Raw genomic sequence first — 12,618 nt, forward strand, 5'->3', positions numbered from 1 at the left:
TCTTAGACACCGTAGTTAGCTGGTTCCCAGCAAAGCTAGTTGTGGCAACTGACGTTTTGTTCATTTACTAAATAGTTGTCCCGATTGTGCCATAATTATATAAATGCCATATAAAAACTGGGGGTAAAACTTGCATGGTACTGATATTCCACAGTGAGTGTTCATGTCGGTTTTTTTAACGGAGTTCATTTGAGTAGGGGGCTTCTACTAACGAAGTTGGGAAGGGGAGTTCCATGAATCCTACCACTCGCCGACTAAAAAATATACTTTGTGTGTGAATTTAGTCCTGCTCTGTTTCTTAAAGAGTTTTAAAACTATTACCTCTTAGTATTAGCTGACAGGACATTGTTAAAATAGCTTATCTTTATCTAGTTTATCCTATACCAATTCAGAATTTTTTATAGACTTCGCGATTCATTAACATCGTTCCATCTTTTACGTCTATATTCTAAGGTAAGGGGAAGTCCCAACATTTTTAAGTCTTGAATGGTATGGTAAATTTTTCAATAGAGTGAACTCTTTTAGTGGCTCTACGTTGGACGTTTTTCGAGAGCGATCTGATCTTGTTTTTTTAGCAGTGGAGACCAAAACCTGGGTTGCATATTCTAAGTTAGGTCTAATTAAGGCTTTTGTACAGGGTTAAGAACATAGTTATATATCTATATAGACAAAATGTCCTGAATATTAGACCCAGTATGCCGATTTCCTTTATTAAACTGCTTGAACTAACATCGCCTGACTAAATTTAAGTTTGTTGTCGAAAAGTACACCTAAAATCTTTTTCTCGTCACACACTGTACCTTCTCTATTTGTTCACTTTGTGGGAAGGAATAATGCGTGTCTTGTTCTAGATTGCCTATATTGACGGTGTTTGCATTTATTTTTTTTTTTTTAGTGTTTTTTTTTTTTTTTTTTTCTTCTTTTTTTTTTTTTCAAGGTCCATTTTCCAGTCTCTAGTCCAAATGACTACACTGTCTATGTCTGCCATGAAGTTCTTGAGACTTGAGACTTGGGGTTGTTATTGTTTCTAAAAATTTTAGAGTAGTCAGCAAATAATTTTTATGGTGCTATGTTGGACAACTTCTGGCAGGTCATTGATATAATATCAGAAAATAGAACAGGACCTAAGACAGTCCCCTACCTTGTGTGGTACACCACCTGGTCACATCTACTAGTCCAGAAGTTTCACCAGAATAACAACTCGTTGCTGTAGATTGGATAAGGAAGTCTTCTATCCACTTCAGTACTTTTCCAGTGATACCGTGTAACCCTTTAGTTTTTTTAAGTAGATGTTTGTGAGGGACTTTTTATCAAAAGCTTTACATGAATCAAGCACAATATAAATAACAATAGCGTCGACATTACTCCCTTTATCCTATGGCTTCTGCCCAATGTTTCAAAGGACCTCCAATAGGTTGGTAGTACACGATTTACCAGAATCAAAAGCCATGTTTGATTTTCTCGTGAAGAGATGGATCTCACGTTCCATATGAATTACGAGTTTTGTCCCTAATGATTCTTTTGGAGAATTTTGCCTGGGATTGAAGTCATGACTTATTGGACGGTAGTTCTCCACTTTGTTGTGGGCTTTCCACTCTTGTATAAAGGAGTCACATTTGCAATTCGCCATTCCGTCTGGGAATTTTCCCTTCGTCTAAAGATTTCCTGAATATGATTTCCAAGGGTTGTGATATTTCATTTGAAGTTTCAACAAGAAGTTTAGGATGAAAGACGGGTCAGGCCCTGGAGATTTATTAGGGTTCAATTTTCTTTATAGTTTTTTCAATTAAACTCCTGTACGAATTCGATATCCATGAAGTTCTGTTTGATATGGGTCCTCATTTTGGAAGTGTGTGAGGTGGATCTTCACTTTCTGGTGGGTTAAAGACTGATCCAAAGTATTATTCAGCTCATTTGGCGGTTTCCATAGTGGTTACATGGGTGTGTGTACCATCCCGCTTTTACAACGTTGGTTATAGACATTCCTGTTCGTGTTATTTTTTTTTTCTCACGACATATTTCCAAAGAGCTTTGCCTGTTATCTTTGATGTCTTGCACTAGTTTCTTTTCATAATGATAGTGTGAACGTCGGATCTGTCGTGTGTTGCGCAGTTGCAGTGTTCCTGGCTCTCTTGAATACAAACTTTAATTAAAGTTACTTTCTGTTTTACAATGAAGGTATCGGACCCACTTCCATTTTCCGGCCTTTTTTTGTCGGATGGACTGCTTGGCTTCGTTGTCAAGATGGGGCTTCCAACGCTTCCTAACTGGGTATGTCGTCTTGTTCACAGGGTATTTTATCTTCAATAAGTTTTAGTTATGGTTTTTTTCAACAAGAACATTCCATGCTTGGGGTCGTTGACATGTCCTCAACTTGAATGTATGTTTAGCCAGTTTGACAGAGGTTAGTTCTTCGCGTATAGCGTCGTAATGCCCTTTGTGATAATTCCTCCTCTCCTGTTTAGTATGATTATCACTATGTGATACACTCAGTTTAAAAGACAATAAAATATGGTCACTCCTTCCGATACTTGGAAGATAGTTAACATCGTTGACAATCTGTTCATCGTTGCTAAAAACTAGATCCAGTATAGATGGGATTTTGACCTTCCCTATAATCTGGTAGGCTTATGGATATGTTGGTCTAAAAAAAGTGTCTCGAACACACTCCAAGAAACGAGTAGATATATGGTTTTTCTGACGTACATGTTGTCCAGTCAGTCCAATTTATTTCAGGAAAGTTGAAATCTCCAGTGATCAGAATGTGTTTTGCTGTTTTCTAGTTTGACAATTTCTCTCATTAAGTTTGTTAGGTAGCTGAAATTCTCAGCTGTGCTGTTGGGGCTACGGTAGATATTCACAATAAGTAGCTTGTCCACCATTACTCAACTTGAAGTTCAACAGCTAGGTACTCTTCAAAGGTTGTTGTAAATTTAACTTGCTGGACAGTCTTTTGGTATCCGGAGATATTAATTGTGCTACTCCACGTCCTTCGCTGTTGTTGGTGCAGCAGCAACATCCATTGTAATTTATAAATAATAACTGTTGTCCACGAGGTAATATCTAAATTTATTATGGTTGGATTTTCTAGTGAGTAGGTTTTTATTGGGTAATGATTTTACTACAAGTATCACTGAAGTTCATTCATCTTGATAGTAGATAAAATGTACCTCAATTGAATATATTAATTTGGAGAAGGTCGTTAAAAGAATCACTATGTTACCAGTGGTAAAACATATTTTCTCCTATTCTGCACTGCCTAGCGTTGCCCTGATGTAGTCGATCAATTGCATGTTTGGGATGCATTTCCCAAGGATAGTCCTGATCAGGGTCGATGTCATGACAGGTGGTCAAGATTCTCAAAGTGCGACCCGTAATTATAGATTGTTAATCCTGTATAATGGTCCGATATTATCACGAGAGGAAAAAAAACTGAAAATAATCGGAGACTGAGCCTTGTTGAGGACAATTCTGTTGTGCTTACTGTGTCCAATTCTAAGTGGGTGTGAATGAAGCAACCTTTGTGTATTGTTTGGATAGTGTTTAGGGAGAGTGAGAGGTCTCATCTTATCCTTTTTTTCTTTGAATTGTCCTCTCTGTTGTTGCCTAGTATAGTGGTATCGATTAAATTAGGCAGACTTTTTTAAGGAGTGATGGCCAGATCTTTGAGATGGTACATATCGTTTTTCTAGTATCTTTTTTCCTATGTTGCATGTCCACCTAGAATTAACTTATCAGCTTGGTCTGGTATTTAGCTGTGTTCATCATATTTTACCCAGAGTCGAAAGAGTTGTTAAATAACTCTAAAAAACTGCTAATACCTATTTGTCGTCGAATGTCAAGACGGATGTCATCTCATCTTCTTTTTTCTTCTGTTGACCATCTCCGACTGGTTTTCTCCTCTATGTTGGAATAATGAATTAATTTGTGTGGAGAGGTCGCTTATCACCTGTCGGAGGGTGCATCGATGAAGGTAGGGTCGGTCGGTGCGACTTCGATGCCGATCAGGGAGGAGGGGGGATTACTAATTATTATTACGACGCGTTCAGTATCTGTCAATTAGAAAATTAATTATCAATGACCACGCGGGGGAGATTTTAATTTAGAGCTATATAGGATTTTTTGGGTGAGGAAGACATATTATCACAGCTATCTAGGCATATTTGAGAACAAGGAGTACGCCTAACAGCTGTATGAATAGATCATCAGATATTGAAAATGTAAATTGATGGATAGAGTGAGTGTTTGTAGTTGGTATGTAGAGAGATAGATTTACAGGATATAATAATATTCAAAATCCCTGATAAAAAAGAGGTGATGGTCAACAGAAGAAAAAAGAAGATGAAGATGACATCCAACTTCTGATCTGTTTCGAAAAAATAAAAATAAAAGAATAGCATGGTATATATCATTTGATAGCTGTGTATCATTTTGTCCGTCATTGCGTCCATTTTTAAGTGTGTACTTTGGTATTGAGGCAAAGCGGTTTTTGTTTTCTCTAAATTTTGGACAAGCGGCTGTTGTTTTGTAATCCTTGATACAAATCTGCTGATGTTTGTTCAAGTTAAGTGTGTAAAAATCCAACCGCTGATATATATTAAAACAAACTTAAACAAACAAAAAACAGAAAAAAGCACCAGACAAGAAAAAATTGAATTCAAAGAATTTTGACAGGATGGCTGCCATGAATGATAAACTTTACTTGGTGTTGTGTAGAGAAAAAAAAAAAACTCTACATTCTAAACGGTAAATCGTGGTTTACAGAAATAGATCAGCTTTAACATTTTAGGACTATTGCAAATCAGAATTGTTTCAGCATCCTTGTTTAGTGTACAGCAGGAAAATGTGGTATTAAAAATTTGGTGTATTTATATTGCTGTGGTTGAATTAGACATAGGAATCAGAAGTGTGAAACAGTTAGCATCCACACAGATCTGTTTGTAAAATAAGATGCAGGCTGTAGTGTTATGTTAACTGATTTGTGTTTTAACAGACTGTTATTTCTGAAATGTGTGTGAAAATATGTTTATATTTCGAGTGTTAAGAACAAATCTTTGAAACTAGATAGAAAAAGATCTATTTATCTAGATATTTGCCAGATGTTACCTGTGCTGAAGTGTGAGCTAAGTTAATAGCTGGTGTTTTCTGAAACAGACTATAGGACATAATTACCTTCAGCATATTATCCTGTCAATGGAAGATGTATGGTGTTGTTAAAACATTATCTCCTTCAGACATGCTCAGTTGTCTATCAACAACACGTTGATGAGGCTGACAAGGGGAAATATCTTCTCAGATATGTTCAGTTGTATTATAACAACAACAGGTTGATGAGGCTGGAGAGGGGGGAGGGAGGGATATCTCCTTCAGACATGCTCAGATGTCTATCAACAACAGGTTGATGAGGCTGGAGAGGGGGAGAGGGAAATCTCCTTCAGATATGCTCAGTTGTCTATCAACAACACGTTGATGAAGCTGACAATGGGAGAGGGGAAATATCTCCTCAGACATGTTCAGTTAGCTATCAACAACAGGTTGATGAGGCTGGAGAGGGGGGAGGGACATCTCCTTCAAACATGCTCAGTGTATTATAACAACAGGTTGATGAGGCTGGAGAGGGGAGAGGGATATCTCCTTAGACATTTTCAGTTGTTTTATAACAACAACAGGTTGATGAGGCTGGAGAGGGGAGAGGGACATCTCCTTCTGACATGCTCAGTGTATTATAACAACAGGTGATGAGGCTGGAGAGGGGGGAGGGAAATATCTCCTCAGACATGTTCAGATGACTATCAACAACAGGTTGATGAGGCTGGAGAGGGGGGGAGGGATATCTCCTTCAGACATGCTCAGTGTATTATAACAACAGGGTTGATGATGGCTGGAGAGGGGGGGAGGGATATCTCCTTCTGACATGCTCAGATGTCTATCAACAACAGGTTGATGAGGCTGGAGAGGGAGGAGGGAGGATATCTCCTTCAGACATGTTCAGATGTCTATCAACAACAGGTTGATGAGGCTGGAGAGGGGGGAGGGATATCTCCTTCTGACATGCTCAGATGTCTATCAACAACAGGTTGATGAGGCTGGAGAGGGGGGGAGGGATATCTCCTTCTGACATGCTCAGTGTATTATAACAACAGGTTGATGAGGCTGGAGAGGGGGGGAGGGATATCTCCTTAGACATTTTCAGTTGTTTTATAACAACAACAGGTTGATAAGGCTGGAGAGGGGGGAGGGATATCTCCTTAGACATTTTCAGTTGTTTTATAACAACAACAGGTTGATAAGGCTGGAGAGGGGGGAGGGATATCTCCTTAGACATTTTCAGTTGTTTTTTATAACAACAACAGGTTGATGAGGCTGGAGAGGGGGGAGGGATATCTCCTCAGACATTTTCAGTTGTTTTATAACAACAACAGGTTGATAAGGCTGGAGAGGGGGTAGGGATGGGGAGAGATCTCCTTAGATGTACTTAAATATCTGTTTACAACAGATACTGATGGGGAAGTTTGGGTCAGTGTTTGGAATAAAAGTATGAACAGAAGAATATTGTAAATATTTTTGACAGTGTGAAGAATTTTAAATGAAAGTTTTTATTGATTTATTGACAATTTTGTCTAATTTTCAATAAATTATAGTTGAATATATTTGAAGGGTTAGCAGTGACCTATAAAGTGATATTTTTAGCCCACCATCAACAGATGGTGGGCTATTCAAATCGCTTTTTGTCCGTGGGCCGTCCATCCGTCCGTCCGTCCGTCCATCCGTCCGTCCGTCCTTCCGTCTGTTAACAATTCTTGTTACCGCTATTTTTCAGAAAGTACTGAAGGGATGTTTCTCAAATTTCATACGTAGGTTCCCCTAGGGGCCTAGTTGTGCATATTGCATTTTGGGACCGATCGATGAACAAGATGGCCGACAGGCTGCCATCTTGGATTTTGACAATTGAACTTTTGTTACAGCTATTTCTCAGAAAGTACGAAAGGGATCTGTCTCAAATTGCATGTGCAGATTCCCCTAGGGGCCTAGTTGTGCATATTGCATTTTGTGACTGATTGAATAACAAGATGGCCGACAGGCCGCCATCTTGGATTTTGATAGTTAAAGCTTGTAACCACTATTTCTCAGAAAGTACTCAAGGGATCTGTATCAAATTGCATGTGCAGGTTCCCCTAGGGGTCTAGTTGTGCATATTGCATTTTCAGACCCATCGGTGAACAAGATGGCCGACAGGACGCCAACTTGGATTTTGATAGTTGAAGCTTGTTACCACTATTTCTTAGAAAGTACTGAAGGGATCTCTCTCAAATTTCATGTGCAGGTTCCCCTAGGTCCCTGGTTATGCATATTGCATTTTGGTACCGATCAGTGAACAAGATGGCAGACAGGACGCCATCTTTGATTTTGACAATTGAAGTTTTTTTCCGCTATGTCTAAGAATGTACTGAGTGATCTTTCTCCAATTGTATATGCAGGTTCTTCTAGGGGTCTAGTTGTGCATATTGCATTTTAGGAGGACCGATTGGTGAACAAGATGGCTGACAGGTAGCCATCTAGGATTTTGATAATTGAAGTTTGTTACTGTTATATATCTCAGAAAGCAGTCAAAGGATCTTTCTGAAATTTTCATGTGTAGCAATATGTAGTTAAAGCTTGAAAAGCAGAGAAAAGATCCCTCTTTCCTTTGTCAGACAAAGATCGTTCGTAGGTGGGTGCCAAGATCCCTCTGGGATCTCTTATAAGGTCATCTGACCCAAAGGGTCAGGATGACCTTTTATCATCATGCACATTAGAACTTTTCATTCTAATGACTTCTTCTCAATAACAGAAAGGCCCAGGGTACTGATATTTGGCCTGTAGCATGCTGGGAGTGAAGGGCTACCAAGTTTGTTCAAATGAATGACCTTAACCTTCATTCAAGGTCACATGGGTCAAAAAAGTTAAAATCTTCAAACGACTTCTTCTCAAGAACTAGAAGGCCAAGGGTATTGATATTGGGCCTCTAGCATGCTGGGATGAAGGTTTGTTCAAATGAATGACCTTGACCTTCATTGACAGGGATCAGATAGGCTAAAATCTTTTAAACAACTTCTTGTGAATAACTAAGAGGCCTAGAGACCTGATATTGGGCCTCTCACATGCTAGGATGAAGGGCTATCAAGTTTGTTCAAATCAATGACCTTGATCTTCATTCAAGGTCACAGGGGTTAAAAATGCTAAAATCTTTAAAACAAAATCTTCTCAATAACCAGAAGGTCAAGGGTACTGATTTTGGGCATGTAGCATGCTGGGATGAAGGGCTACCAAGTTTCTTCAAATGAATGACCTTGATCTTCATTCAAGGTTACGGGTCAAATAGGATAAGATCTTCAAACGACTTCTTCTCAAGAACCAGAAGGCCCTGGGTATTGATATTAGGCCTGTAGTATGCTGGTATGAAGGACTACCAAGTTTGTTCAAATGAATGATCTTGACCTTCATTTAAGGTCACAGGGGTCAAATAGACTAAAATCCTTTAAACAACTTCTTGTGAATAACTAAGAGGCCTACAGACCTGATATTGGCCCCCTGACATGGTGGGATGAAGGGCTATTAAGTTTGTTCAAATCAATGACCTTGATCTTCATTCAAGGTCACAGGGGTCAAAATGCTAAAAATTTTTTAACGACTTCTCAATAATCAGAAGGCCCAGAGTACTGATATTGAGCATGTAGCATGCTGGGATGAAGGGCTACCAAGTTTCTTCAAATGAATGACCCTGACTTTCATTCAAGGTCACAGGGATCAAAAAGGTTAAAATCTTTAAACGACTTCTTCTCAAGAACCGGAAGGCCCAGGGTACTGATATTGGGCCAGTATAATGCTGGGATGAAGGGCTACCAAATTTGTTCAAATGGATGATCTTGACCTTCATTCAAGGTCACAGGGGTCAAATAGGCTAAAATCCTTTAAACAAACTTCTGTTCAAGAACAGAAAGGCTCAGGGTTCATATATTTGGCTTGCAACATGCTTGGATGAAGGGCTACCAAGTTTGTTCAAATGAATGACCTTGACCTTCATTCAAGGTCACATGGGTCAAATAGGCTAAAATCTTTAAACAATTTCTTATCAATAACCAGAAGGCCCAGGGTACTGATATTGGGCATGTATCATGCTGGGATGAAGGGCTACCAAATTTGTTCAAAAGGATGATCTTGACCTTCATTTAAGGTCACAGGGGTCAAATAGGCTAAAATAACTAAGAGCCCTAGAGACCTTATATTGAGCCTGTGACATGCTGGGATGAAGGGATACCACATTTGTTTTAAAATAAATGACCTTGATCTTCATTCAAGATCACAGGGGTCAAAATGGCTTAAATGCTTAAATGACTATATTGTATTGTGCCAATAGTCAGATGACTGTTAAGGCCCATGGGCCTCTTGTCTATATCAGTATTCAAAAAATGTGTAAAACGATACTGTCAAACTGTATAGTTGTTACGCCACTTTAATTTACCTTTTCATCAAATTACAGTATATGTGCACAGGTAGTTAACTTTGTAGATTGAACCTGTTCTGTGGTTTCATTTATGGCTATTATGTGATGTAACCACTGGAAAAGTATATCACTGAGGAGAAATAACTGTCCTGTATATTGAGTGATGTAACCACTGGAAAAGTATATCACTGAGGAGAAATAACTGTCCTGTATATTGAGTGCTGTCAGTGTGAATCTCAGAGTTACTAAGTGCTTGTTGTAGACATTTAAGTGAAGAAGTTGTATGTCACCAATGCAGGGGTTTAAATATCAGGCGGTACATGGTACATTTTGCCAGTTGAACTTGACTGTGTAATTTTGGCTAATTACATTATATAGCATACAGATAGTATAGAAAAGTACCTCCTGAAATTGCAATTGTACCGCCTCACCTGAAAGATAATGGAACCCCTGCCAATGTGTAAAAAACTTTGATCTTTCTTATCAGGTCTAGCCATGCCATATGGCCATGTCATAAATATCATAAGACACATGTGTAATAACACTATTGTGACGTCACAGGTAGTTTTGACGTCATAGGTAGTTTTGACGTCATAATATTTATATGATTTCGCATGATTGTCTCAGTAGACGGAAACATCACATTCGAGCTGGATCTCTACTGTTTTATATAGAGACAAAATTAAAAGTTTTGCTTATATTTCTATTGATAAAAGTTATGTAATAAATAGAATCTTACACTCGTGACTATTTGACATGAAATTTGGCAAACTCATTCAATAATTTGATATGCCACTCACCCAAAGGCTTGTGGCATATCAAATTTTTGTACTCGTTTGATAAATTTCATATTACATAGTCACTCATGTAAGATCCTCTCTATCAAAGACGCCCTGTCCTGTATGATGAGGCTCCACTACCCTTTACTATCGAGACAGCATGCTACCATAATAAAGCATGAATAAGAAAAATTCACACAAGGCCAGTTTATGCCTCCACATTTATATTTATACTGCCATCAGCCTAAAGGGGTTTCCCAATGTTGCCTTGTATTTTTTATTACCAATTATTGAAATCAGAGTGTCAGTTGTGATGATTTTAACTTATTTTGTTTCTTGTCTTTTTAGGCCATGTGGACAATGAGGGAACACTAGCAGAAAACCTTGATAATCTGGGGAGGGGAAGAGTCGATCAAGAGGTTCAAATAAGTAAGTTTAATAAACATAAAAAAGAACAGGCATACGAGGATCGATTACTGTAATCAAATGTTTGGACGGTTACTACAAATGAAAGTTCTTATAATGCTTATAAAGTTTTTTGTGTTGGTTGCATTGACGAACTATATCCGATGATACACTGTATTATTGCGCAGTAAAAGTTAATAGTTTTAACCTATGTGTCTGTCACTGGGAGTTGTGTCTTTTGTTTATCAACAACTACGTTATATTGAAAGGGGAAAGGTACAAAAGTTATCAACATAAACTTACAAAATATAATGATGATATAGATCTATATATGTACGAGCATTTTAAAGTGACAAATAAACTTATATTGCCGTGTAATGTACGGTAGCCTTATGAAGACTTGCTAAAGTCTGATGTATCGTATGAAGTTTTTTTGATGTTAGCGTTCTTATGAATTCAAAAGAAATTTGAGTGTTATAAGTAACCAAAAATTGAACCTTTTACTTGGCAAAAGTATATGGCTAGGTTTTATTATGAGTCAAAGTCGGCAAAGCACAACTCACAGTATAATGTTCTGCACGATAATATCTCGCCAACCAGTTACTCTTAGGCTTACGAAGACTTGCTAAAGTCCGGTACATTACATGAAGCTTTCTTGATGTTAACGGCTAGCGATCTTGTGAATTTAAAAGAAATCCGAGTGATATATGTAGTGAAATAATGTACCTTTTATTCGGCAAAAGTATCTGGCCATGATTTATTAGTCAAAAGTCGTTAAAGCAACCCATTTAAGTTTTCTAAAAAGGAAACCAAAACATATCCAGAAATGGTAATATTTCTAATGTTATACTTTTCCGAAATATTCTTCAATGTTAAGTGGATATTAAGATACGGATATGTTTACTTATTATTTTTTGTCTTTGAAGAGACATCGATGAAATTAATAATTTAGTAATTAAAAAAGAATTATAAAAAATGATACTCAGATTCTGAACGGTTTCATTGGTGTCGAAATTGTTATTTCAGAAATTATTTAGAAAAAATTTATTACAGTTATTTCAGGAAAATGAGTTATTCAACTTATTAATCTTGAAAAACTTAAAATATCATAAAACAAATACGGTATACTGTAGATATATTTTGTTAAACTCCGAAATTCAACACTGCACACTAAAAGTATACTAAATTCAATACAGAGGATTCCGCTTATTTGCATAGGTCATTTTCCAGAAGAAAATATGCAAATAACCGGAGTATTCAAATAGGCGGAGATGACATTTTGCACCTCCGTTTGACCCCACACAGTTGTATGTGAATAGGCAAATAGATATTGTTTCGTTTACTTGATAAATACGTAAATTATTTACACTTAAAACGAACCACAAGTAATTATTTTCGAAGTTGTAAATCGATTTTAATTGTTTAATAACACAAAATATTCCAATATTAGATTCTTGTTTACGTTAGATCGACACGTGAATATTTGAGAAACAGCTAAACGATCGATATCAAATGCAATAAGATTCTACTAAACAGGATTGGATTTGTGTCTACAATTCTAAACATAAATAATAAACAAATTTACGTACATTTGCCTGGCAAAATGAACTTACGATCGTGATTAAACTTCAGTGCCGATCAACTAGTAGTGTTGCTTTTACACATGTGCATATGAATTCGAAAATGGCGGCAGGTGATGAAGCCATGCGTTCACTCGACCTAAATGTCTTTTGAGAATTCTCCCTGTATTGTTGATCTATGCGGCGAATAGCTTGATAAGATTTCAGAAATTAATGCATATTCAAGTAGCAATGAAACAATTAACGTAGCAAGTATCTTTTGTATCCTAAGCTTACATACTGTACGAAACTTGCGGTAGTCATTGCACGCCGACTTTGCATGCTTTTATGTCTCGTTCAACGAGACGCTTGATACGCACATGTCTGTCGT

General features: G+C 37.5%; 1 protein-coding gene across 6 annotated transcripts in view; it reads left to right on the top strand.

Annotated features, from left to right (window-relative positions):
- The window catches only part of LOC138309476 (arf-GAP with SH3 domain, ANK repeat and PH domain-containing protein 2-like), a 105,963-nt gene that overhangs the window by 60,164 nt on the left and 33,181 nt on the right, over positions 1-12,618 (top strand). The window contains exon 3 of one of the 6 annotated variants that reach the window (XM_069250682.1): positions 10,612-10,692. The exons of the other annotated variants lie outside the window; for them this stretch is intronic. Coding sequence (XP_069106783.1) covers positions 10,612-10,692 — 81 coding nt within the window. The remainder of the gene's footprint in view (positions 1-10,611; positions 10,693-12,618) is intronic. 6 annotated transcript variants of the gene reach the window in all.

The sequence above is a fragment of the Argopecten irradians genome, chromosome 15 (assembly GCF_041381155.1).
Source record: "Argopecten irradians isolate NY chromosome 15, Ai_NY, whole genome shotgun sequence".
Lineage (NCBI taxonomy): Eukaryota > Metazoa > Mollusca > Bivalvia > Pectinida > Pectinidae > Argopecten > Argopecten irradians.